Here is a 27,641-nt window from a genome sequence, read left to right on the forward strand (position 1 = left end):
TCAGGTCCTGTATTATGTTTACACTTACCTGTGATTCAACACCAATTTCAGTGGATTTCTTCCTCTCTACACGTTGTCGACTGCAACAACTACTTACAGCACACGAAGACATGTTCGGAAAGTCCAAATATTCAAATAAAAACACAAAAATAGTCTTGGAAAATCAAAAAAACACTCGCAGCAACGCACTTAACCTCAAAAACTGAACTGTCAGAATTGCCAGTACCAATATGGCGTAACTGGGTCCAGGGTTCGGAAAACTACATGTTACTTTTTAAAACTACATAAACTACATTACATGTAGTTAATGTAGTTTATGTAGAGGAGTGTAGTTTATGTAACCTATGTATGTAACTTTCAAATATCAAGGTTTGAGGTGAGATTATAATAAGTTGAAGCTTTAGAAAACACAATGTATTTAAGAAAACAGAAGAAATATGGCTTTAAATATAATATTCACACATCATATTATTTAAACCCCTCATACAAAGCAAAATTATTCATAATATTAATACATAGTTTATTAACGTAGTTTTCATGTAGTTAATGAACGGGAAATGACGTAGTTTTTGAAGAAAAACTACACATAGTTAATCAGGTAAATTACGTCTTAATTAACTACTTCCAAACCCTGCTGGGTACATTTCTCGATAGCTTATGTCGCCTCCCCCCCTTATAACGCACCCTCTCGTTAACTACATTAATTACATGTAATGTAGTTTATGTAGTTTTTAAAAGTAACATGTAGTTTCCCGAACCCTGGTCGCAACCAAATCTCTACACTCCATAGCTAGCAGCATCCGGTTTACACTGGGCCTGAGTTACCCCCGAGACTAAATCGATTCGAGAACGGTTCTGAAAGGGTGCGCGATAGCCTAGTGCATAGTGCCTCCATCACACTCAGATCACACTCCATCACATAGCTCCATCCTGCTCCATCACAAGCCTCCATGGCGCGGAACGCGGAACAGTTCTGGAACTGTATGAATTGAGAGTATCGCGTTCTTGAACAGTTCAGAGCTGCACAGCTGCGTGAATGGAGGACAGTAAAAGAGTTAAAAAAGTTTTTTAAAGGAGCTACGGATGTCTATCACATGTCTATGTCTAGGCTTATGTGGTGGTATAAAAATAGTAGGATAGTTGTAAAAGTACTGTTTGTTTGTGTTATCTTGTTAATGTGTACCACTTAAAACAATTACAAAAGGATTAAGGTATGTATATCTATAAAAATCTAATTTTCCATTGTTGTACCTTGTGGTTACTCCGTAGAGGGAAAATAGAAACTATAAAATAGTTTTTAATCTACTGTGGCGATATACTCTTAGGCTTAAAATAAACTGAGTTTATCAACCAACTGAAATACAATGCAAGTTGTGAGGAACTGTACAAATTCGTTAAAAGCAGTTACCTTTAGATGTTTAAGTAATAATGTTAAACCAAACAAACAAGCCAATCTGGCTGATACTTTCATAAACAGAAATCCTAGGAACTTGGAAAGAATGAGAATTGCTTATAAACCTGATGGTTATCACATAGACAAGCCAGGAAAGAGTTATTGGCACAAGTAACATTTTTTTTATATTTTAAACATTGCATCATTATAATAAAATTGATTTTAGATTAGAACTAAAGGCTTCAAATAAATATGTCACAGCTTTTGTCAATCATTTTGAGAATGGGGAAGTTCTTAAAGCTTGTACTTCTGAGTGGTGTATAAAGAAACAACTTTATAAGTCAAAAGATACTACAGCATATATAAATTTAGGAAGGGTATGAATACTGTTTTACTAAAATTCCAACAAAGTGGTACAATTAGAAATAATTGTTTTTAGATACTAGGATATAGATGTCTTCAGACTGGTTTAACTGAACTGAGGTGTGATATACATCCACCAAATGAAGATGGAAAGGTTGCACTGTTTCTAAAGGCGTTGGAAGAAGCTGGAGTCAAGCTTCAAGAACCTCCCCAATATAAGACTCCTTACCCATGGGATTTACATAGACCAGAAAAGCCTTGGGAAGTTACAGAATGAGTTTAAAACGATGTACTGTTAATGTTATTTTAATTTGATAATAAAGACATATTAATTCAACACGTTTATTATAAATACGAATTTATTTAATACTTTACTACAAACTACAACAGTGATAAAAAATTTGGATCTCTACTGGGCATATTTATCTTTAATATCCTTCCACTGTTTCTATAATTGAAAATAATATATTAGAATTCACTAGATTGTGTGCATAAATTATGTAATCTATACTTACTCCTTCATTAATTTTGTCATAGATCGTTTGGGCTGCTAAGTCAAAACCTCTTTCAAAGAAAAAGGCTGATGCTACAAATGCTAATGCAAAAGTAGACGATCTTTTAAAAACCGTATTATAAATTGTAGTTTGAAGAGACATTTTTCTTTAGGAATTTTTAAAAGCAAATCAATTTCTTGATCAAGCGAAAAATGTCAATGTCAAAAATGTTAAATGTAGGTTAGAATTTTTTTCTAATCTTTCTAAAACTTCTAATCTTTGGTAACCCATTTTTTAGAGCACAACCAAAGAACATGGTTCCGGAAACTACATGTTACTTTTAAAAACTACATAAACTACATTACATGTAGTTAATGTAGTTTATGTAGAGGGTGTAGTTTATGTAACCTATGTAACTTTCAAATATCAAAGGTTTGCGGTAAGGTTATAATAAGTTGAAGCTTTAAAAACACATAATGTATTTAAGAAAACAGGAGTCAAAAAAAAATTTCGCTGCAAATAATTCGAAACTGCAAATAATTCGAAAATAAACTGCAATTTGGCAACCTCGACGATGTGCGCTTGCGTAGTATCGATGATCAAATGCAGCAAATATGGGCTTCAAGGTCAGCCACCGGATCCACACCTTTACCAAGACGTAGTTTTTGAAGAAAAAATACACGTAGTTAATCAGGTAAATTACGTCTTAATTCTTATTACGTCTTAATTAACTACTTTCGAACCCTGCCAAAGAGTTTGGCACAACCCTGGTTTAGAAAATCATCTAAACTTATTTCTTTTCGGTTTTGATTTGTTGCCTACTTCAGTTCGAGCTGTCAATGTTCTGTCAACGTCCTTTACATGGTTGATTGCCGAAAGTACCACGTGCATTTCAACCAATTTCGGCGATTTTTTATTGAAAAAGAGAGATAAAAGTTAGTATAATTGCTTATATATACTTTAGATATTATAACTTTATAACAGTGGTTAATTTTAAATGTATATATTGTGTTTTAGATGCCTTTAGCCGTCGACTTATTGCACCCTAGCCCCGAAAACCAAAAAAGGGCGCACAAAAAGAAACGATTAGTCCAGCACCCGAACAGTTACTTCATGGATGTTAAGTGCCCAGGATGCTACGCTATCTCCACAATTTTTTCACATGCACAAAGCGCGGTTCCTTGCAAAGGATGCTCGACGATTTTGTGCACGTCCACGGGAGGTAAAGCTAGATTAACGGAAGGATGCAGTTTCAGACGTAAACAACATTAATTTTATTCATGTCTTAATGTAATTTAAGCTTTGTTTGTAATAAATACTTATTCAAAGAGAAGTAAGTAGTTTTTCTTTATTATTTGCATGTTATGACAAGTCTAGGATCTAATGTTATGCCACTATTGTGAAATATTGACAAACATGTTTAAAGCTTTTTGTTGACTTATACATTTTGTATACAGGATTATGTATCAGCTCAGGACATAGGAAATCCCCCATGTAAATTTTAAGAGTGTTGTTTAATGGCTCCCCTAGTGATTTTAGAAGAAACTTGTTAAAAGTTCTGGATTAGATCATTCTACCAATCAATTTTAAAACTCTTCTGCTAAAGTGTTTTTAAGTCATTTGCAAAATTTGCAAAAATGTCATTCAATGCTTCAAAAAGTTTAATAAATTGCTGGGGGCCAGCGTTTTACCATTGTACAAGTTAATTCTTATCTGCAGATTATTTAAAAATGCTTAGAGGAAGAGTTTTAAAGTTGACAAGTAGCCTGGGGTGGAACTCTGTAACGAAATAGCGATCGGTAGCGATGAAGAATACTGTCGCTTGTCGTTTAGTTTGTATGGCCAAGGTCAGTATTCTTTATCGCTACCGATCGCTATTTTGTTACAGAGTTCCACCCCTGATATAATCTGGTACTTTAAAAATTTCCATTAAAAGTTTCTTCTAAAATCAATTGGGAAACTAATAAACAACACTATATAACACTCTAATATTTATATAGGATTAGTTATATGTCCTGAGCCGATGTACCCGGTATATTACACTTGCTGGAAAATAATTGAAAAAAGTGTATTAGTACCTTATTTATTTATTATAGTTATTTTAATCTACAAATAATGGAATAAAATAAAGATATAACTTATAGCATACTCTAATAACATTTAAAAACAGTATATAATATTGTTAAAATAATTTTAAAGATATTTTATTAAACTAATTTTTGCAAATCATCTCATAAGCCTGAAATACATATGGTGCCACCTCCACAGATCTTGATTTCAAGCTTAAAGTTGCAGTGGTTGAACCAGGAGTTAATTTTAGTTCAAGAAGAACCCATATATTATTTGTCAACTTCAGTGATTGGTAGAGCATGTCTTGCCCTTCCACGTTACGTTTTGCTATGGTAAAGATATTGCTCATAGTCATCTTGCTTGAAATAGCGTCTGCAGAACCTTTGATATCATTTAGAGTGTATTGAACCTGTATGAAATAACAATAAGTGATACAAACATAAATATGTTAAAAAAATATTTACCTCATTTGCAGATGGAATGTCTCTCCAAGTAGTTAAAAAGACTCGTTTATCTAGTGTGCCGTCCTCTAGGAATAGAATCTGAATTGGTATTTGACAGGCATAATAGAACACGTCCACATTATTCTTAATGGCCACCTATTGAATATTTATTATTTATTATATTATACTAGTTGAAGCCTGGCGCATCCGCCACATCAGGAAAAAAAATTCTTTTTATTTTTTGTTTAATTAAATGAAAAACAAAAAATCCGGCGACGACAGTTTTTAGAAGAGCCAATTAGCTATCTTTTAGTAAAAAACAAACTTTCTAGAGCAAGTCGTTACTTCAGTAGAGACGACACAGATAAACATTAGCATTTTATATATGTAGATATTAATATTTTTAATAATAAGCTAATATTTAAGGGGTTGATTCTTGGACCTATTCTAAGAAAAAAAACTCCTTATGAATGGATGTCCTAAACGTTAACTTTTGAGATACAGGGAGGTAAAATTTTTTAACAAGAAAATAATTTTTTTCATAATAACTCTGATGGATACCTGTATTACACTACTGACTAAAAAAATATACATTTCCGCGGTGTTTTATGTAAAAGAGGTCTCTTGGTAAAAATCGCTACGAGCAGAGGCGGCTCTAGGCAGGCCTGTTTTATCATATGTTTCTAGGTGAAACATAATATGAATTAATTTAAAAAAATACAAAGTTCTCAAATTTATAATTTCGGTCAAATAACGATGTATCTAGTCAATGTGTTGATTTTCTGTCAATAATGACATGTATATTGATTATTACCATCATAGATAAAAGAAACAATTTAGTTTGGAAAGTACCCATAAGGACAATGTAAATACCCTATGATCGAAAAAAAAACGGCGTCAGCGATGGCTACGAGGATCGCTGTCACTTTATAAGTAAATTTATATGGGATATGTCATCGATCGTCATTTCCCAGCTAACTGGACGCCGTTTTTTTTTCGATCATACGGTACTATTTGGCGCTATTCTTACAATGGTCGCTCTCCAAAGCTTGTGATAATTTTGGTGCGGTTCGGCTTTTTCCGGTATTATGTTGCCAAATACTGTTTATTAAAATTTATTATTTTCTTTTAATTTTTTAAATAAAATATAGTTTGTTGCATATAAGAAACTTTCATTTTATATAAGGACTTGTATGAAATACCTATGAAACATTGGACCGACGTTATGCCACGATCCACAATGGTTTTTGCATTTCACAGTTCACACAGCTTTTAAGTTTTAATGCCACTTTTTCACAATTATCACGGGTTTGACTAAATAAAATTTAAACTTACAAGATAGCAATAATTACTTTGAAAATGGACCCTTTAAACGTTTTCGGTATTTTTTCAATGAGGGCGGTTTAATTTTTGAAGATTCTGACTTTGACTAGAAAAAATTATTTCTGTTCTTGTTTGCGGTTGTTCTTAGCAACCGCTATAGCAGCGCCCTACAACGTATGCGCTCCAAAACAATTATAAGTTTTGGCGGCAAGCCGAGCATTCCAATTTAAACTTGTTTCCTTTATCTATGATTACCATCCAAATATCTTGAAACTGGTTGCTCATAGCGATTTTTACCAAGAAACCTTTTTTACGTAAAAAATAACGGAAATGTTTTTTCACTCAGTAGTTTTATACAGATACAGATAAGAAGTTATTATTTTTCAAAAAAGTTAAAAATCATGTAGATGGCGCCTCCTTCAAGTAGGAGTCGTATTGACATCGAAATCGAATTTTCCATTGCAAAAACACCCAGACAATAATGTTCATCCAGATATCGATTAGTTCAAAAATGATTTGGAAAAAAACCGAAATAAAAATGAAACGTCTACACCCTGTATACCCGAAACGAAGCATTTTAGGACATACATTTATAAAAGCATTTTTAGTTTTTTATTGAGCATATGCTGCCGAAATTTCCCGATTAAAATTCGGACCACCCTGTATATAAATAGTATTTTTTTTAACTAACCTGTAAAGTAGTAAGGGGCTCCATTCTTTGTACTGGCCCTGTTGTGCTTAAAGCTAAGCTATATTCGAGGCTTTGCCCAGGCTGCAAACCTGTGACGTTCATGGGAACTAAAGGTGCTAAACCAAAACTGTTTTTATTGAACTGAATAGCGAACCCACTCATGACCTACAAAAATGTGTTTTTTAATGGTAGAGAGGGTAGATATACCTCTTTTATGTGACATAACACAAAAGATCTAAATATATAAAAACATCTAAATCATACAAAAAACAATGAAATAATGCAGAGGAACATACACTGACTTCTGTTGAGTTTTTTAGGTCCTTAACCCAATAATTAATAAAAACAGTTTCTAATGGCGGGTGTATACAACATAGTCGTAATCATAATCACAATTTTAGTCACAATCATAAAAGTTAAAACCATGTTAAAACAATTTTAGATACGAACGTTTATACATCGCAGTCGTAATCATAAGCATAACTTAATAACCCAGTGTTCCCAACTCTCAAAAATTTATCTCCCTAAAAATCTAAAACGCTCGCGTCAAAAAAACCCCAAAATATTCCTAAAAACTTAAAAAAATATCCCGAAAACCCCTAAAAATATAAATAGTAATAAATAAACAATTCGTTGTGTTTTAAGTGGTTGACCTTGAAACGTCTGATTACAGCAGTGTAGCCAACTGTTCGAAACTTTTCCTTAAAGCCAAATCGTATTTGCTTAAAGCTATCAAACCTTCTTAAATCCAAACAACTAAAATCCCCACAACTTTTATCCAAGATTCGGTGATTAAAATAAATAAATTATTTTGTTTTATTTATACTTTCCTATTAATTTTGAAAAATAGCAGTAGGGGTCTTATCTCCTCTTTGGTAGCGGTAAAATTCCAATGAAATGTTATCCCTAAAAATATCCCCCAAAAAATTTTACTTCCTAAAAAAATCCCCATATAGATTTTTTCTCCCCAAATTTAGGTATAAAATCCCGGAGTTGGTAACACTGTAATAACCTAAAGTTCAGCAATTTTCACCTTTATGATTGTGGTTACGACAAAAATCGAAGACCGCAGGCGCTGCCTCAATTTTTAGGGTTAGGGGACATTATTTATTTATTTTCTTCATTTTAATGTTTAAAAATTATGATTTGACTGTGCTTATGCTTAAGACTAAAATTAAAGTTACGACAATGTTGTATAAACCCACCATAAATAGAAAAAAAATTACCTGCATAGCTTTATTAGTAAGGGTCATTTCCATGTGTACTTGTCCAGATTTTCTTGAAAAAGTTCCCCGTATTTCCAAACCTTTACCTTTATCAGCTGGTAACCATAATGTCTACAAAAGGATAAAATACAATAAAAAACTGTAAAAAAAAAGAAATAAAAAACAAACTTTTGGTGGAGTATACATAGTTGGTGTTGTGGTGATACCAAATATATCTCCTAAAAGCCCTGTAGTTGAAGGAGCAGCAGCTGTAGGAGCACCACTAAGTTCCGTGCCTCCATACTACAAAGAAAAAAAACATGTTTTTTTTGCAGTGCAATACAAGAGTCCCTATTTTACGCGGAGCATAGATAGCAGGATCCTTGTAAATACAAGGATCATACAAGTAAACATAGTAGGTCCTTGAAAATACTGCGTATATTGAAACAAACTTTTTATTAACATTTCTCGCTTTGGGTGCCGATTTTCGTGTGTACGACGAGTACATTGAAAGAAAACCGCATACCAAAATCTCTGCTTTACGGTGAGCTTGTGGACGGTAAGAGGAGGCCGGGTGGACAACTGAAAAGATACAAGGACATTTTCCACGAAAATTTAAAGGGAATTAACATGCAGAATGAGTGGGAAAAAGCAGCTCACAATAGAATTCAATGGAGAAGGGTTGTAAACTCAGTTAACAGCGGCAACCAAAAAGTAGAGAGGCAACAAAGCAATGAGATTTTTGAATGTCCGGAGTGCGGTAGGCAGATAACATCACGTATCGGGCTTTTCAGTCACAGAAAAGCTCATGAAAGAAAACGCCTTGCGTGACCATTCTCTTTATGTGTGTCGAATACTCGTCAGCGAGTAACGGCTGTATGTATGTATGTACGACGAGTACGGTCCGCTCAGTAAAATAAGATGTACTGAATAAAGAAAGAGGAGCAACTATTTTCTCAAGCGCATGAAATTTAGCGTCGCATTTTTCTCTCTCCGACTTACAAGACAGCCATAGCTATTGACTTCTAGACATGCAAACACCGACCCAAGACTTCGCTTGCCGATGGGGTATAATCCGTGGTATCTCTCGATTTCCAATATTAATGTATGGTTCCGAGTCCTAGACGATGAGACAGTCAGAACTGAAAAAAATTGACGTAACTGAGATGTACTGCTGCCGACGTATGCTCAGAATTGCCCTGGACTGCCTGATAACGAGCCAATGAAGCCATAATGCAAGAACTGAATATTACAGAACATCTCTCAACTTCTCACTCTTTCAAAGTCATGAAGAAGGATTCTGATTGTATAGAAAGAATCATTATACAAGGCAAGGGAACCATCAATTCGAAGTTGGTGAAAAAATAAACCAAGCTAAACAAATTAGTCAAAGAAAATAAAGTCCTCCTACTCTGGGTGCCAAACCAAACCCACCAAGGGATACAAGGCAAAAACACTCCACTAACTGCACCAGAACCTTCTGCTTCCCATGTGGAATCGAGGATGGAGAGCTGGCTCGAGGATGGAGAGCTGGCCTCTGTGGAGCCGTCTCAGATACTGGCTTTTCTTAAAGCCCTGAGACTGTATGATGAATTATAACTCGTTATAACTCAAGAAAGGGGAACACACAATAGATCTATAAGGTCGCGGTGATTAACTCCCCTCCTAAACATTCTACATTCTACATTCCCATGTGGAAACCAACTTAAAACGGAACTCAAGAACCTGAAAAACTTCATCCGTAACCTCGAAAGGGTCTAAAACACTTGAAGGGTTATTTCTCTCTACAATTTCCTTTCTACAATTTCCTGTCTCACAATGTACCGTTTGTGTCCAGGAAGGGTTCATAGTTTCATAGAAAGAAATCAGTACACGTATATTATTTCGTATATCTTTCATTTTATTGATTTTATGGAAAGCACTGTTCATTAAAATGTTGTATCCTATGTTATAGGGCTTGTTTCTCTCTACAATTTCCTGTCTCACAATGGACCGTTTGTGTCCAGGAAGGGTTCATAGTTTCAAAGATGTCGATTTTCGAAAGAAATCAGTACATGTATATTATTTCGTATATATTTCATTTTATTTATTATATGGAAAGCACTGTTCATTAAAATGTTGTATCCTATGTTATAGGGCTTGTTTCTCTCTACAATTTCCTATCTCACAATGTACCGTTTGTGTCCAGGAAGGGTTCATAGTTTCATAGATGTCGATTTTCGAAAGAAATCAGAACATGTATCCTCCAACGGTCTAAAATACTTGAAGAAATTTCTCACGACTTACGACCAAAAAAATCAAAGATCTTCCTTGATTAAAGTAAGGATAATCTTCGATTTGTTAAGGGGGTTTTAACAGGACACTGTCTCCTCAATGAACACCTCAGTAGATTGAAGCTAAGAAACAACGGCGAATGGAAAATAGGGAAAAACAGAACACCTCATCACAGAGTGCACCGAGGCGATAACCAATCGTGCCATATACCTTGGTACGCCTGATATCGAAGATGGACAACTAACATCTGTGAAAGCGTGTCAGATGCTGGCTTTTGTGAGAAGTCTAGCTCTAGCAGTCAACTTTTAAGCTTGACCAATCAGGTTGGTTAGCGTGGTTATTTGAAGTGTGTTAATTCATTTGTGTTTGTCAAAAACTCTAACGTGATTGGTCGGGCTTAATAGTTGCCTGCTAGGGCTAGACACAAGTCTTCTGTGAGCCCTGAGACTGTACGATGAGTTCTAAATCAAGAAAGGGGGACACAATAGATCTGTAAGGTCGCAGTGATTATATTCTAGCCTTTCATATATTCTACATGCCGCGTAAAACAAGGAACTGCTGTAATTTTTATTATGTAACCATACCAATACATCTAATCCGCCTCCAAGTAGATCCACATTACTTATCGGAGCTGTGGTAGGTGCGGGACCGGATGGAATTGTAGGTGCACCAAGATCCATGGATAACAAGTCTCCAATAAGGCTCTCCTGATTGGGTATGACTGTAGCTTCCTGAGCCGGAGCTTCGTCTGACCCTTGGCGAACAGGAAGGGTCTTTCTGATACCTAAATATAATATATTAAAAGAATAAGATAAAGATAACATTCTTTTTTATATACGGGTGTTTTTCAAAAGTGGGTCACCGCCTATAACTTTTTTATTTTTTCATATATGAAAATATGCATAATTTTTTGTATATTAAAGTCGGAAATATGTTCAAAAAAATGCTGAAAACCCCCCACCCATTTTATATCTATTTTAGTTTCATTTTGATTCTCGTTGAGCCTCGTTGGCTCTCAACGGCCAAAACTTCAAAATTAAAGAGTTTAAATAAAAAAGATGGTAAAATGTTAATTGCAGTTACTTAGTACATCCCCTTGTATTGACGCCACGCTACGCCGCTGATTGAATTCAATCGACATAGAATGTTGTACTGTTGTATGACGGACAACGCGTATGAGTAACACACTGCACGTCATGATGACCGACTGTCTGTTCACTTTATATATAAATACCATATAAAATTAACAAAATGAGACAAATGATAATATTTTTAACTCGTACCTGCGCTTCTGCCTTCGACAAAAGCAGTGGGTGGTTTGTGGTAAACACTGGCCAAAGAAGAAATGTGGCAAATAAGTTCATCAAGCAACGTTGGTTCGAGAAGATCGGTTTCTTCTGATATGAGAGGCTTGTCAGCTAAGACTACCTCTTTTGCTGCAGCTGGATCCGTACTTAATAATCTAAAGAAATTATATAATATCAATATAAAATAAATGGTATATGAATTAAATAGCGAGTTAATGTTAGTAATGTTTATAATGTTCTTTGCGGCACTTACGTGGCTACCAAATTGCATATTTTAAATAGAACAACTTCTATATTTTAACTCTACTTGAAATTCTAAACAGGCTTTGTGTATAACTTTATAATAGTTCATATCAATTAAACTTTTAGTCACGTGATTAATAGGTATATTTGTTCAAAATATTTCAGGAAACAAAACTAAATTAATTGTAAATATATAAACAGTTATTATTTATATTAACAAAACTCACCTTCTTAACAACACTTAAGAGACAATAGGGGCCATTACTACTGCTGTCCCGTTCAAAATATTTTAATAAAGTTGCAAAGAGTTTTTTACGGCTATTAAGTTATCTTTGTACACTTCGCAGTAGAAGAGGTTCTAAAAAGAACAATGTTTGACTGCAAGGGCTGCTAGTAAACATTTTTAAGCTTTAAGTATCACAACACTATTTATTTAAACAAAAAAACTCGTAATACAAAACTAAAGTGTCAAAACGAATAACAATTTCCGGAAATAAATAAATAAATATAGCAACTTGACATTTTTTACAGCAGAGCTACCACGTGAATCCCCAGCGGGAAATTTAAATTCCAGTTAGTCAGCCCGGCGCCGAATATATCCATGGATAGCAACAATGAATTTAAAAATCGCGCCCTCGATTACGTAACTAAAAGTTTAATTGATATGAAATATAAATCTTTTTCAGCATCAATGCTGTTTTGCATAAGTTTATGCTGTTTGCTTGCATACCTCCAGTAAATGAATCCTCTGTCTCTTAGATCTGGGTTGTCCGAATCTTGAGTGGCCAAACTAAGCACGTGCTGAACTAGTCCTTGAGTATGCTGAGGACGTTTCAAAAACAATTTCACCACCGCCGTCAGTAATTGCAATTGAACCTGCGCATTTTCGTCAGCAAAACCTGAAGCAATAAATATAGAGTATAATCTATAAAAAGCAATGTTTGCAAAAAAATTATAATACCTTCCAAGAAACTATCTAGAAGTTCATCAGCATTATCAATTCTTTCAGCGTACTCGCCGATAATCCAAACCATGGAAGCTCTGGCTTCGGGTTCGTCGAGTGTGTCGAGATTCTCGCAGAGTGTACTGATGATACTCTCATATTTGTTAGGGTATTTCCTGAAATGTTATTAAATAAAATCCTTTACATGAGCGACAGTGTCACTACTACAATTTACTTTACTATACCAAGGGCGTCTCAAAAGTGGCTCACCCCTATAACTTTTATTTTTTCAGATAAAAAAACGGGATTTGGTATGTTAGTATATGACACAAATTAGGATTGAATGACGTATTCAATTGTTTTCGGTCACTTCCTGCTTATGACTGCAACTTTTGATTTTTAAATGGCAGTCTCAGTATATTTTTACTTTATTCGATAGAAAATGACACTCTGAATAGAATGACATATCATATGTCAACTCTTGACATTTTCGCTTTAAAAAACTCGTATTTTAAATTTCAATCTAGAGTGTCATGGCTGTGTTAAAAACACTAATTTTTAATCATGGAGCCTTGGAAAAATAGATTTTATCGTCTAATGTTATTAGTGTCTTGTCCTTGCCGGTTAAAAGATGCCCAAATCGTATTTTTAATCCTATCTCAATTTTTTCAAATAGAAAGAGGGTGGCTCATTAGCATATTAGGAAAAATATTTTTTTATGAATAATTTGGCACCACTCACTTGGTATTTCGTATCAAATTGTCGTTATGAACCGCATGTTACAATTTCAAATGAACCATAATATGCTAAAATGTCAAAAGTTGATATATGTTGACATACAATGTCATGTAAAACTCAAAAGTAGTAGTGATTTAACTTGAAAAAGGAAGTGACTGAAAACAATTGAATACGCCAGTAAATCCTGATTTCTATCATATACTAACGTACCGAATCTCGATTTTTAACTGAAAAAATAAAAAAGTTATAGAGGTGTGCCACTTCTGAGAAACACACGGTATATCGTTTTTTAAATATCGCAAAATATAGTTTTATTTATTTCTCTACAACTATGAAAACATATTTTTTGGAGACACTCTGTACAAGTGAGTTATTAACATGTTTTATGGTCGTAAAATGGCTGGCTGGTACTCGAAGGGCTGTGATAAAAAGCTGTATAAAAAATATTTAAAAAAAAGTTTTATTATACATTTTTTGTTTCTGTGCTTCAAATAATGATCTTGTTATTCAAAAATATTATTAAATTGCTGTGTTAAGCTAATAAAAAAATTTATTGTTATTTTATATACGAAAAAAGTACTAAAAAATTTAAAAGATCCCCCTCCTAAATAAATTCCCTTAAATTTATAGCAACTTTCGTCAGTTAAAACCAGGTGGCTCCGTTTGACATGAAGTTAGCATTTATTACACATGATTAGGTAATTTTCACTCAAAACTAATTTCTTTTATACATGTATGATTTATTTTATACACATAAGCAGGGTTCGGAAGTAGTTAATTAAGACGTAGGTAATTTACCTTTTTTCGTTCATTAACTACATGAAAACTACGTTAATAAACTATGTATTGATATTATAAATAATTTTGCTTTGTATGAGGGGTGAGGGGTCTAAATAATATGATGTGTGAATATTATATTTAAAGCCATATTTCTTCTGTTTTCTTAAATACATTGTGTTTTCTAAAGCGTCAACTTATTATAACCTCATCTCAAACCTTTGATATTTGAAAGTTACATACATAGGTTACATAAACTACACCCTCTACATAAACTACATTAACTACATGTAATGTAGTTTATGTAGTTTTAAAAAGTAACATGTAGTTTTTTCCGAACCCTGCATATAAGAGAATCATATCATTTACCACTGTTGCTGCGCAAATTAAAAGAACTTACACCTACGCTAAAGTAATTTTCTAATTAATGCTTCATACAATTAATTTGTTACTCATGCACAGATTGTCATACTTTCATGATACTGATTGATTTAATGATCATATTCTCAGACCTCCATAGCTAACTTACAGCGCCAACTTCACATCGATTCAGCGCTAACTTCACATTGCAATGTCATTTTAAAATGTCAATTATTAACCTAATTTCTATGAGTCAACAAACAATCAAATTCATTCAGGCCTTGAAAAATTGTTATTCGTAATTTTAATAATTTTTATTTTAGTGCCACGTTAGCAAAACCCTTATAAAAAAGCAAGAGATATATCTAATTATAATAGTAATCGTTGATTTCTCGGAGATTCCCTTGTTAAATTTGTCACAAACTATGCCTTCATCGAAAGTCACAAAAATCGACGAAAATATACTTCGCGAGAGATTAGCAGCCTTTGAGCCCGAACCATTAGTGAGATATGAACAAATTAAAGATAAACATGATATTGAGATCCCCTGTGTTACTGCAGATCAAGAAACAATAAACTTGGCACAGGCAAATTATTTAAACATACTAAACAATAACGACATTAAAAAAACATCTGAAAATATTATCAGAAAGTATGGAGTTGGAACTTGTGGACCAAGAGCATTTTATGGTAGGATAACTGAAAATATATTAGGAGTTGAAAATATTAAATAAAATATTTTGTAGGGACAACTGATGTGCATTTAAAACTGGAAGAACATATAGCAAGTTTTTTAGGAATGGATGAATCCATTGTGTATTCATACGGTTTTGTAGCTATATCTAGTTCTATTGCAGCTTACTGTAAAAAAAATGATGTTGTTTTTACACACAAAGATTGCAATATCGCGATCCAACAAGGACTACAAATGGCCAAAAGCAAAGTGAATATTATTGCTAATTATTAATACCATATGATCTAAAAAAAACGGCTTTGGAATCACAATTGATAAGAATTTTGGCGAGGTCAAGCCTTAAACTACATTACTTGGCCTGTACCCTTCTTTTTTTTAATGGCGCTTACTGCCAGGTTAAGGTTGTAATTTATTTTTATATTAAGTAAAAATAATTTTTAAATGGTGTAGTTTAAAATTTGTGAAAAAATATTTCTTCTTATTCCTTTCAAAAACATTCATTGTTTATTCTTTCTATAATTAGTGTTAATTTTTGACAAGTTTAAGTAAATTTTATTAACAATTTTTAGTAAATGACCTTTAGAGATTGACCTCACCAAAATTATCATCGATGGTCATGCCCCAGCTGTCTTTGACGCCGTTTTTTTTTTCGATCATACAGTACCTTTTATAGTAAATTAACTTTTTAGGTGTGTTATTTTGATCATCAAGATCCAAACTCGTTTGCCAGAGAAGTCAATAAAATAGTGGAATTAGAAAAAGGAAAGAAAAAAGTTTCCAGGAAATTTCTCATTGTAGAAGCTGTCTCATGGAGTACTGGTCAAATTCTACCTCTGCCAGAATACCTTCAAATAGCCGAGGAAAATATAATTCGGGTATTTTTAGAAGAAAGTTATTCGATCGGTATATTGGGTCGTAGCGGAAAAGGCATGCTGGAACATTTTGACATTGATTCTTATAGGGTAGATATGATAATTTCAACTTTGGAAGCAGCTGTTGGATCGATTGGCGGTTTCTGTGCAGGTAATAGCACAAAATATATTGCTTTTATTACTTTTATATTTGGAAATTATTGGCAATACTGGAAATCGTCCATTTTTTCACAAAAATTTATATATTTTATGGCTAAAAAGGTTCTGGCTGGAATGGTTCTAGCAGAGAAGAACAATCGTAGAGAAGCGACAAAAACCGTCAGCACTATTGAAGTGAGGGGGGCTAAGTTTTGAGACCTTCAAATTTGCGTATGTGAGAGATCGCCTGTTTATAGCTACACTGAGAGAAATGTAATTAAGGCAAAAAAAATGAGAAAAGCTATACACTCAAAAAACATGTGTTCAGTAAAAAGCATATTATAAATATTTAGGAATCATACTGAATAGTTACTATATTTTAAGATTTAACGAGTTTCCACGATTTGTGGATTTACCGCGTTCTAACCATTTTCTAACCTATTCCTTTTAGATGGACATTTTCAAATTGTTATCTGATAATATTGTTTGCTTCGAAATTAATATTTGAAAGTGTTTTTTTTTTTAATCAAAATGATAAATTAAGCAATTTTAAGAAAAAGTCGATTATCTACCAGCTGTTAATACAAGCGTTACAACAAACCAAAAAGTAAATAACATGATTAGAGTTGAGGGTTGGAACGGGGGTGTTTCAACAGCAAAATAAAACACTAATTCACCACAATACACCAAAGCACTTTACTACTGCAGTGCATCAGCAGATGATTAAAACTAGAATGATTAAAAAACATAATATCTTTATATGCGAACATAGATGGTAGATTAAATTTACAAGAAAGAAAACCCAGAAAAGATTCAGCGGTTCTGAAATTGAAAGCAAATTTTTTTTTAATTTTCAAAGAATCTCAGTTATTGTGGACTTTTTTGAAAAACGGCAAAGAGAAAATATGCTTCATTTATCGAGATCTACCAGTCCTGAAAATATTTACTCTTATTTAAGACTCACCCTGTATATTAAAAAATCATACTTTACATAAAAAAACATATATTAAAGATAACACAACTCAAATTAGCGTCGCTAATGTATTATATATGCGATTAAATATTTATTTTTCTAATAGTTTTAATTTTCTAATTATTTTTTATTAAACGCTAACAAACCTGCATCTATTTTAAGTTTTAATAATATTTAGTTCTTTCTTTAAGTACTATTATAAGTAAGTAAGGATAAAATATAGAAAAATGAATTCAAAAAGAATAATTAAGTACAGAAACAAAAAATAGTAAGATTTCAGGACTTTATATTAACAATGGCAACGCTAGCCGTATTCCGAAAACACGTTGAGATGACAGTTAGCAGGTTTACCTCCCACTCCAAATTTTTAGGCGGGATTCGTTTTGTATATTGAACATTGATCAGATTTAAAAGCAAGTTACTCTTTTATTTCAAATGGAACACCCAGTATATTATTCCAGTACCAATGGAGAATTCGTCTTTTCAAAATATTGTTAAGGTTGCTTACCCCTCAGACAAAGATTTTCCCAGATATTTTAATTTTTATAATTTAGTGTCAGTAGATAGTTATTTGATTAAATGTAGGTTTTCAAAATTCAGTGTTTACATTTTTTTTTGAAAAACTGTAAGTCTCTTACAGTTTTACTCTACACCAAAAAAAAATTCAGATAATCTACAACACCAAAATAGGGGTTATACAAATTTTCGTGAAAAAATGATGATTTCCAGTATTGCAAATAATACCTTATATTAATTTTTATTACAGGATCACACACCGCTATAGAACACCAACGCTTATCTGGCAGTGGGTACATTTTTTCGGCTTCCTTACCAACCTATCTTGTTCAAGCTTGTATTGAATCTATCGATCTTATTACAGAAGAAACGACAAAAAAACTTGGAGTGCTATCGAAAAAATTTCATTCGACTCTTTTAAATTGTGGTTATAATGTTCAAAGCAATCCATTATCTGCCTTTAAAGTATTTACCGTTAAAGAAAAAGATCCAAATTTGATAAAACAAAAAGTACAAAATATTTACGAGTATTGTAAAGATAATGGGATATTTTTAATTTTAAAAGAGAATGCTTTAATGGCTAATTTGAATATAGTACTTCTTGATCAACCAGAAAGATATGAAAAGATTGAGAAGGTTTTAACTAGTGCTACCTCTCTTTAAACGAGAGTTAAGTTTATTTCTGTTACAGGCTTGGCACTAGATTGTTCTTATTATTGCACAATATTTTATTAAATAAAGAAATGTTACTAATTTGAATGTTTCATTTTATAAACCCACCCGAAAATTATTCCAATCTAATCAAACAAAAGTACCAAACATTTATGAGTAGAAAGATATTATGTCGCTTTAACTGTCACAGTTGTCAAAGTAACGTCTGTGTTCCCATTAACACCACACCCTGCTGGTCATCCAACTTATGTGGTCTGGATTTTAATGCGTGTGATAGAGATATAAATGACCAGTTGACAGACAGAGAGACGAAATTAGTGATGGGCATAACTGTTATTTTTAGATAACAGTTGAAATTGTTACAGTTATTTATAAAAAACAGCTTAAAAATAACAGGTTTCTTTATTTTATTACTAAATATCTGAAAGAGTATGAGGCGGTCACCGCCAGGCGTATTAACGCAGTTGCAAGTTGCAACAATGACATGCTCGGTGGTAGTATTTCCAGGGTGTCAAAACATTTCTAAATATCGATTGTTATCTAAAATACCTCTCTAAAAACGGTGGTCGTTTACAAATAAGCGCTGTTTACAAATTGCGATATAAAAAAGCCAAAATTCCGTCACTCGTCTATACGTATACATTCCGATCTACCTACGCCTTGCCCCTCAATCCGCATAGATCCTGAATTGCGTAGCAGTGTACAGGGTGCATCTCACTCGACGGGCGAGAAGCTCTTAGTTATAATTTTACCATTTGCGGTTAAAAAATAGCAATATAAGAAAATGTGTAGTATATTCTTCATAAGTAAACCAATTACACACTAGAGTTCGAATTAATTTTACACTTAAACTAGCGTGCACCCGCGACTTCGTTCGCGTCGAATTAATAATTTGTAATGGTGATGATAAAGCAAAGCAAGAATTTCTTTTAACATACAAACTGGATAAAATTTTCTCACATTTGCCAAAAATAAGCTTTAAACGTCGAGCAGTTTAAGCAGAATCGTGGTTAATCAATTACTCAACTTTTTGGAACACCCTGTATGATTTTTTAAAAAATTTCAAAATATGTAATAAAACAAAATAAATTATGCGTGTCCAAGCGTTTTCCCGAAAGACTAACCGTTTTTTAAATAACAAATATTCTAATATTTGAGGGGCGTTTTCACCCTCTTGGAATTTGAGATTCGAGAAAACCCTCCTTATCGAACTTCAACCCGTTTGCCAAAAATCAGCTTTAAACGTCAAGCAGTTTAAGCAGAATCGTGATTACTCAATGGACATATTTTATGAAACACCCTGTATATATTTTTAAAAAATCTTAAAATATGTAAAACAACGAAATAAAATATACGTATTTAAGAGTTTTTCCGAAAAACTCACCGGTTTTTAAATAAAAAATATTCTAATATTTGAGGGTGGTTTCACCCCCTTAGAATTCGAGTTTCGAAAAATCCCTTCTTATCGAACCTCTACACCCTAAAGTCAATCCGTTTTCCAAAAATCAGCTTTTTACGTCAAGGGCTTTAAGCAGGATCGCGATTAATCAATGACCAGATTTTTCAAAACACCCTGTATACATTTTGAAAAAATCTTAAAATATTATTCTGAAAATTTTTCAGAATAAATAAATACCTAAATATTGAAACTTAATAACGAACGTATTGAAACATACAGCGCCATAATATCTCGACCTCCGCCCGTTATGCTCGTAACAGGTTGAAAAACAATGTATTTAAAACAACTGATGCGTTATTCTGCAACCTGTTTCGAACCTCCATCGACAATCGACCGATGCAGCAGCGTTCCTTTCCAGTGGCGGATACAGAGGGGGGGCCCATGGGGCCCGGCCCCCCCCTAAAGTCTGTAAGTTGGGTTAAATATTAGGCTTTTGGGTTAAAAAAGCCCCCCCCCCAAGGCATATTTTGCATTATTTTTTATTTGGGCCCCCCCTAAAATAAATTTCTGTATCCGCCCCTGTTCCTTTCCCACTCCGATTATCTCGACCGCCGCCCTGTTATGCTCGTAACAGGTTGAAAAACAACGTATCTAAAATGACTGCTTCTCCAACCCGTTGCGAGCCTCCATCGACAATCGACCGATGCAGCAGTGTTCCTTTCCAATTCCTGTTATCTCGACCGCCAGGCGTTATACCCGCAACTGTTTCAAAAAACCTGCTTCTTTTATATCCCATTATTTTTAAGCTGTAAACCCAATACGACAGTTGACGGCATCGACCGAAGCAGCTACGTACGCCGTAGCGCATTCCCCACTCCGTTGTTCGTTGTCTCGCCGCCTGTATCGATGGTTGACGAAATAACATGTTTTCCATCCATACTAGTTGTTTTTTGGAATTGCTTCGAGCAGCATAGAATTTCGTGGCGGTGCAGAGCGCCGACTTCGTTTTTCGTTTTACGAGCGGCCGATCTCTACGTGTCGTTATATTATATCTGTTATTTTTTAGAAGTAGTAACGGTTGCGTTATGTTATTTCTAAATAATTGTTATAAAATAACAGATAGTTAAATAACAACCCATCACTAGACGAAATCAAAAGCGGCATACAGTGTTGCCGGTTTTTTAAGTTTGTAGGAAAATGAGTGTAGAAAAATATAAGCTATTTTAAAATCTTTCATGTATACTACTGAAATGATGATCATATATCTAAACTAAATATAATCTATTACTGCTGTGGTAAAATAAGTAACTAATAGTGAAAAATAAAGTTCCAACCTTAGATGCAACATTTTTCGTAAACGCCTACTTGTGCGGTTTGAAATTTTGATGCAAAATCCGGCAATACCGCATAGAAGAAATGTGTCGACCCAATTGTTATCACTTTTTTTAATAGATTTGATTTTCCATTAAGCTGTCTACATCACTGTCTTACACGTTAAAATCCAGACCGCACACTTTTGATGAAATCGGTATATCGTTGCTATAAAAACGTTACTAATGTAAATGTCCTTAATTTTCTGAAAACTCACCTAAAAATATCCTTAATAACCACGATAGCTTCTTGAACGACGTAATTGACCTTGGTTTGGATGAGATCCAATAATGTGGAGACACATTTCTCTGCAGATGGTTCGACTTTAATAGCACACCGTCCAATAGCCCTCACGGCTTTTCTGACAAAATCGACATCAACCTACAAAACATAAATAAAAACATCAGATTTTTATAGATACTTTAAAATATTCATATACTTCTGTAGCATATTCTTTCAATTCGCTGAGGACTTGCGAAATATTACTCTGCGAAGCCAGACGAATCATGATATCCAATTTCTCTAGTTTTACATAGATTGGATCGTTATACTTCACAAAAAATACCTAAAAAAATATGATTTTCCTGTTAAAATTATCTTGTAAAAAATATAAAGTCACTAAATACCTTCATTTCATGTTTTAAAATATCAGGTTTCTTTTGGACAATTAGATTGATGTTTCTGAGTGCTACGTACTGAACCTAGTATAAACTCAGAGTTAATATTACAAAGTAGTAATATAAAATTGAATAAAATAACTAGGTATATATAGGGTGTTCTCGGGTGAATCTCTTCTTTAAAAATAACATTTGCAATATGGCGGCACTTCCGGAAGTACCGAAAACCGGAAGTTGATAGCAATTTTTTTATATATAAAACCATTTGAAGAGCACACGGGAAAAATGATGAGTATCCAAAAACAATAAATGGCTAGATCGCCTTTTATCGTTTTTCCCGAGTATGTGGTATTTTTAAATGCCTGTTTCTATGTGAACGCTATCGATATTTTCGTTTATTTAGGTACCAAAAGGTTTAGTTTTTTAAGACGGAAAATATTAGACATTAAAACCAAATTATCAAAAAATGGATTTTCATCGTTTTTCCCGTGTGCTCTTCATTTGTCAATAAATGTAGTCCTGAGGAAGACAAAAATGTCTACACCTCTGTGGCGAATTCACCTCTTCAAAAATTCCTATGGGTATTTCGCCAATTGCTCTGTAAGAAAATCTACAAAATAAAATAGATATTTTTTGTAAACACTGCTGCGTTAATTCAACGGAGACCAACTTGTCAGCAGTGATTTACTGATCAACAAATTTGCCTAACGGACAAAAAATGCTTAAGAGTGTATTACCACAGATTATACAGATTATAATCTTTGTTTTTTCTTTATTGTTTTTCGTGGTTCCAATTTTCGGAATCGGGCACTAGTTAGGTGACTAGTTTGCGCACATAGCACGCCCACTTATGGCCTCTAAAATTGTGTACAGCGCCTGACCGAATAGCGTCATCCAGTATTTACGCGTACCTTATCATGGTTACGATATGCGCGAATCAATTTTTAACGCAACACCCGCTAATAACGTTACCGCCTGACGTAATTTGCGGATCAATTACACCAAACGCTCTTTCTAAATAACCTCTGATAACGTTTAAAAATTGCTTAAATGGGCATGTGCGGGTATTTGACAACCGGAGCCGGCCGGCGCGGCGAGATCTTTTATTTTAGGTTATGTTTGAATTGTTTTGAATTATTGCTTTAGTTTTATTAGGTAATTTGACATTTAAGTAGCTGGGATTAGTTTTAATTAAATAAATATGGCCTAAACTATGGATTCCACCTCTTCCAATACTAAAGAACCTATAAAGGGTCTTAGGTTTACAGCAGATGACGACTTAGCCCTTCTAAGAGAATTTGTTGCTTGTTGTCCTAAACCCACTGGCAGACGTTGAACAATAAAGCACTGGAAATAAGCACTTTAGCCCTTTAGTTTTAAAATACCTAGTAAACAAAACAATTTCAAAGTTTTAAATTCAAAGTTAGGTTAAGTTTAAATAGCGGACGCGACGCGATCAGAATTCTTTCCGATCCGATAACTATAAATGAAAAGAGTTAATACCACCTCACGTAAAGGAAATAACACCTGGCCTTATTAACGTCCATGCACGCTATTCGGTTTAGCGATATCTCTCTATTACGCTGTTTATTGTTATTTTACGCGAGTTTATTTTTGCGCACAGGAAATTTGACTCGTTTGCACATCGTCATAAAAAAACAATTTTCGTACCACGAATTAGGGACAAGATTTTTATCTGTATACTTATAGGATACCTAATCTGTGGTATTACGTTGTCTGTGACGTTGTCCTGTTCAGGTGGCTCTTAGGGGTCGGGTAATGCGGGTAATGGCCGAAGGAAATATATATTATATTTCAGAAATCTGCCTAAAGCTTAGCCTAATCCTGTCGTGTTAAGCCACACCCAAAATTCCAAACACCACGTGCTTTGATTAAGGCTTAATTAAGGTTTGCAGAGCTTCAGCATTTGCCATAAAATAGCGAGCAATTTGTTACAAAACCATATAAATTATATATCACTCTAATTACAAAACTTCAATCTATTTCTGTATTTTAACGGAATTTTAAATTATGTCTTTATTTTCGAGAAAATTTAGTCCAAACTTAAGAAATATTTTGTTGACATTTGACCATCAAAATCTTAAAAATAAAGAAGTTGTCTAAAAATATGCTACAATACGGATATAGTATAATCCTTTATCTTCAATTTCCTTCTTCATTTATATAAAAATACCTAGCCAGTTTTACAAAAAACGTTAAATGCCGAACGCTATTTTTGCTACTTTTTCGGATTTGTGAAATGGACTCTTAACGTCTCGGGAAGGACCTCTTCCCGTCATCGGAATAAAAAAAACACAAAAAACAAAGAAAAAGCTATTAAAAATATTTAAATACAACTATTCAAAAACACTTTTTTTTCAGCAGATAATATGTCTATAAATTGTTTGTTGTATATTTTATTGTATATTTATTTTTGTATTTTTGAATTTGTATTTACTGTACTGTTGTCATGGGAATATTATTCTGTTATAAGTGCAGTCTAAATAAATTATTTTGATTTGATTTGATAAAAACCGTTGATGTTCTGTTAAAATCACATTATATCCAAGTTAAACTTCAAAATTAACAATTACTACCAGATAACAAATACTTACATTGCAAGATTTTCTTACCGTGCAAGTGGCGACATACCCATAGGACTTTATGAACTAATAAAAACAATTTTAACTATTTTGGGGTGATAAAACAACGAAAAACTAGATATGTATTTCAGTTATTTACAAACTTCAAATGCAAGCTCACCTAAGGTCACCCTGTATATCGGGTGCGTCTCAAAAGTGGCTCACCCCTATAACTTTTTTATTTTTTCAGATAAAAAAAACGAGATTTTTTATGTCAGTATACGACATAAATTGGGATTGATTGACGCATTCAACTGTTTTTGGTCACTTCCTGTTTCACCTGAAATGACTACAACTCTTGATTTTTAAATGGCACGCCCGGTATATTTTTACTTTATTCGATAGAAAATGATATTCTGAATAGAATAACGTATCATATGTCAACTTTTGACATTATCGCTTAATAAAAAATTGTATTTTAAATTTCAATCTAGAGTGCCATGGCTATGTTAAAAACACTAATTTTTAATCAAGGACTCTTGGAAAAATAGATTTGATCGTTGAATGTTTTTAGTGCCTTGTCTTGACCGGTTAAAAAATGCCAAAATCGTATTTTTAATAATATCTCAATTTTTTCAAATGGAACGAGGGTGACTCATTAGTATATTTGGAAAAAGTATTTTTTTTACGAATAATTCAATACCACACACTTGGCATTTCCAGTAAAATTTTTGTTACGAACCGCAAGTTATAATTTTAAATAAACCATATGCGAAAATATCAAAAGTTGACATATGACATGTCATTCTATTCAGAGTGTTATTTTCTATCGAATAAAGTAAAAAAATACCGAGGGTGCTATTTAAAAATCAAAAGTTGTAGTCATTTCCGGTGAAACAGGAAGTGATCGAAAACAATTGAATACGTCAATCAATCCCAATTTATGTCATATACTATCACACCAAATCTCGTTTTTTTAACTGAAATAATAAAAAAGTTATATGGGTGAGCCACTTTTGAGACGCACAAGTATATTTATAGCAACCGATAATAAAAATATTACCTCAGGTTCGGAACTCAACAAAGTTACTAATGGAGGAGCCAACTTCTTACTGAGCGTATTACAAAACTCTACATCACCCTAGAATATTTTTAAATATAATGTATATAATCAAAAATAAGTCGAAGAAATGTGTACTTGTAAAATTTCCATCATTTTGATCAAGACTTTGACAGCCGAAAGCACTACGGCCGCATTAGCATGAGCTAATCTTGGTGTAATTCTCTCGCAAATGCTTTGAGCCTCCCTCTCATCTCTGGGAGTGTAATTTGATAGAGAATCCAAAATGAACACTTGACCCCATTCAGTGCATTCGTTTAGAGCAGTAAGCAACTTATTAATTGTTGATGTACTTAACTCTATAATAAAATGAATCAATAATATTAGGTACAGGGTGGACTTCTTATACGACGCAGAGGCTTCAACGAGAACGACAGTTTGTATTGAAATTAAATTTTGTGTGCATATGTAGGTTTAGAACATTTTTTTTAGATTTAATCAAATAACCCAAGAACATACTCATCAGACACTAAATCATAAAAATATCTAAGAAAATATTTGTCTGAGGGGTATAGGCAACCTAATAGTATTTTGAAGAGACATTAATTCTCCATTACCTATCTAATATACTTAATGGGTGTTCCACGTGAAATAAAAGTGACCAATGTTCAGTATTACTTTTGTCTCACCCTGTATAACATTTCGGTTCAAGTTTTAATTTAATTTAAATCACAATGGTTATTCTAACAACATATTGGGTTATACGGGGTAAATTCCAGTTTAGGAAGCGTTTATTGAAATTTAAAATGAATTCTTCATTTTTGTTCCATTACAAAAACACAATAATTTTGATGTGCAACTTTTCTGGGAACATCCTGTAGAAGTCTATATGTATAATTTAAAAAAATGCTATATTTTAAATTTCATTTCAATAGATACTGTGTTCTTTTTGGAGCTTCCGCTTTGGGAGGTAGATGGAAGGTGTGAGGTAAAAAATATATAATTACAATAATTAATCTTACCAACTAACGGTTGACCTGTGGGACTACTCTCATTAATTTCCGATAAAGCAGCTACTGCATTGGCAACAACCATCGGGTTTGAATCGCTTAACAATTCTTTTAACTGTTCCAAGAACCCTTGGTCTTCGACTAGGCCTAAATTTGTGTTTTGAGCTTAATGCAAGAATATAGTTTTATCAATTTAATGAATTACCTGATGAAATATCATATAACTTTGCCACGCAAACCGCAGCAGTCTTACGAACATAAGGATCTTCATCTTTTAAACATTTCCTCAAAGGTTCACATAAATATTCCGTTATTTTATCTACACGAATACAACCCATGGTCCTCACTGCTAAAGCCCTAATGAGTGGGTTAGGGTCCTCGCAATCCTAACAAGTTAACGTTAAAAGATAAATTTTACTTATTTACTCAATAACAAACCTTAACAAATGTATTCACTGCCATAATAGCCATATCAGGTTGAGATTTAGCATAATTCATTAAATATAAGTAAACCAGTTTTTTAAGCTCCAAATTGTCGGTTTGCATACAATTTACAACATCGGGGAATAAAGCTGAAACATCTTTACCAACAGTCATCGATGCTATTACCTAAAATTGTTAACATTGGTATAAAACAACTTGTTCATGTAGGTATACCATTTTTACTAAATCAATTTATTATTATTATTACCTTTTTTACAGCCTCCTTCTTTTTCTCCTTCTTATCATTATTTAGCTCGGATTTTAACTCGAAAATTTCTCCCTTTTTAGTAGTGGTAAAATATTTTGAATCGGTCATGTTGAGTTTATTTGGAAAATCAATACTTTAACTGTAACAGAAAATTATAGATAAATTAGAAGTCTATTAATGAGGAGTTCAAACAAATCTTAGAAAATAAATTTAAACGCTGATTTTCTTAATAAAAATTAATTATTCCAATTTACAGACCTTCAAAAAGCTCGAAAATTTTACACCCCCTTTATTTTATTTTGACTTCACGTTTTGACACAGTCACAGTTGTTATGACAAATGACAATTATGACGTGACAGTGACAAGAATTTTGGCGTTTAGCATTTACGTCAATCATCAACGGTTCGGTGCTGACCTCTGA

General features: G+C 33.3%; 3 protein-coding genes and 2 long non-coding RNA genes across 6 annotated transcripts; 3 read left to right on the forward strand and 2 right to left on the reverse strand.

The window, feature by feature from the left end:
- Positions 1-1,033: 1,033 nt before the first annotated feature.
- Positions 1,034-2,093, forward strand: LOC115891875 (39S ribosomal protein L18, mitochondrial). Its single transcript, XM_030912503.1, has 4 exons — positions 1,034-1,211; positions 1,270-1,564; positions 1,620-1,770; positions 1,833-2,093. The coding sequence occupies exons 2-4, from the start codon at positions 1,365-1,367 to the stop codon at positions 2,031-2,033; spliced, it is 552 nt and encodes a 183-aa protein (XP_030768363.1). The 5' UTR covers positions 1,034-1,211; positions 1,270-1,364; the 3' UTR covers positions 2,034-2,093.
- Positions 2,047-2,556, reverse strand: LOC115874045. The gene is made up of 2 exons (XR_004048768.1): positions 2,272-2,556; positions 2,047-2,204 (listed from the first exon to the last, which is right to left on the reverse strand). It is a non-coding gene; the product is annotated as an uncharacterized LOC115874045 (long non-coding RNA).
- Positions 2,557-3,048: 492 nt separating this feature from the next.
- On the forward strand, positions 3,049-3,583 carry LOC115874096. The gene is made up of 2 exons (XR_004048773.1): positions 3,049-3,185; positions 3,268-3,583. It is a non-coding gene; the product is annotated as an uncharacterized LOC115874096 (long non-coding RNA).
- A 735-nt stretch (positions 3,584-4,318) lies between these two features.
- On the reverse strand, positions 4,319-27,625 carry LOC115874330 (AP-1 complex subunit beta-1). 2 transcript variants are annotated; one of them, XM_030889563.1, is made up of 19 exons: positions 27,478-27,625; positions 27,220-27,358; positions 26,967-27,137; positions 26,734-26,914; positions 26,541-26,675; positions 25,657-25,877; positions 25,522-25,599; positions 21,886-21,960; positions 21,699-21,824; positions 21,477-21,640; positions 12,768-12,925; positions 12,537-12,705; positions 11,540-11,718; positions 10,841-11,040; positions 8,172-8,285; positions 8,004-8,114; positions 6,778-6,942; positions 4,785-4,919; positions 4,319-4,729 (listed from the first exon to the last, which is right to left on the reverse strand). In XM_030889563.1, the coding sequence occupies exons 2-19, from the start codon at positions 27,325-27,327 to the stop codon at positions 4,463-4,465; spliced, it is 2,757 nt and encodes a 918-aa protein (XP_030745423.1). In that variant the 5' UTR covers positions 27,328-27,358; positions 27,478-27,625; the 3' UTR covers positions 4,319-4,462. The 2 variants fall into 2 exon arrangements, with proteins under 2 accessions (XP_030745423.1, XP_030745338.1); XM_030889478.1 differs by having other exon boundaries at positions 26,541-26,693; positions 27,478-27,624.
- On the forward strand, positions 14,832-18,567 carry LOC115874458 (long chain base biosynthesis protein 1b). Its single transcript, XM_030889632.1, has 4 exons — positions 14,832-15,314; positions 15,371-15,567; positions 16,008-16,341; positions 18,068-18,567. The coding sequence occupies exons 1-4, from the start codon at positions 15,050-15,052 to the stop codon at positions 18,478-18,480; spliced, it is 1,209 nt and encodes a 402-aa protein (XP_030745492.1). The 5' UTR covers positions 14,832-15,049; the 3' UTR covers positions 18,481-18,567.
- Positions 27,626-27,641: the final 16 nt, after the last annotated feature.

Source organism: Sitophilus oryzae, unplaced genomic scaffold (genome assembly GCF_002938485.1).
Source record: "Sitophilus oryzae breed Bouriz unplaced genomic scaffold, Soryzae_2.0 scaffold_1000_pilon_pilon, whole genome shotgun sequence".
Taxonomy (NCBI): domain Eukaryota; kingdom Metazoa; phylum Arthropoda; class Insecta; order Coleoptera; family Curculionidae; genus Sitophilus; species Sitophilus oryzae.

Bases quoted from the DNA above. Each gene is read 5' to 3' on its own strand.
- LOC115891875 (XM_030912503.1), top strand. From the start codon at position 1,365: ATGCAAGTTGTGAGGAACTGTACAAATTCGTTAAAAGCAGTTACCTTT. The intron at 1,565-1,619 runs GTAACATTTTTT...AATTGATTTTAG, and splicing joins GGAAAGAGTTATTGGCACAA to ATTAGAACTAAAGGCTTCAA. The intron at 1,771-1,832 runs GTATGAATACTG...AATTGTTTTTAG, and splicing joins CATATATAAATTTAGGAAGG to ATACTAGGATATAGATGTCT.
- LOC115874458 (XM_030889632.1), top strand. From the start codon at position 15,050: ATGCCTTCATCGAAAGTCACAAAAATCGACGAAAATATACTTCGCGAG. The intron at 15,568-16,007 runs GTGAATATTATT...TTAACTTTTTAG, and splicing joins TACAAATGGCCAAAAGCAAA to GTGTGTTATTTTGATCATCA. The intron at 16,342-18,067 runs GTAATAGCACAA...TTTTTATTACAG, and splicing joins GATTGGCGGTTTCTGTGCAG to GATCACACACCGCTATAGAA.
- LOC115874330 (XM_030889478.1), bottom strand. From the start codon at position 27,327: ATGACCGATTCAAAATATTTTACCACTACTAAAAAGGGAGAAATTTTC. The intron at 26,915-26,966 runs GTTTGTTATTGA...TTAACTTGTTAG, and splicing joins CAGTGAATACATTTGTTAAG to GATTGCGAGGACCCTAACCC. The intron at 21,825-21,885 runs GTATTTAGTGAC...ATATTTTTTTAG, and splicing joins TTTTAAAACATGAAATGAAG to GTATTTTTTGTGAAGTATAA.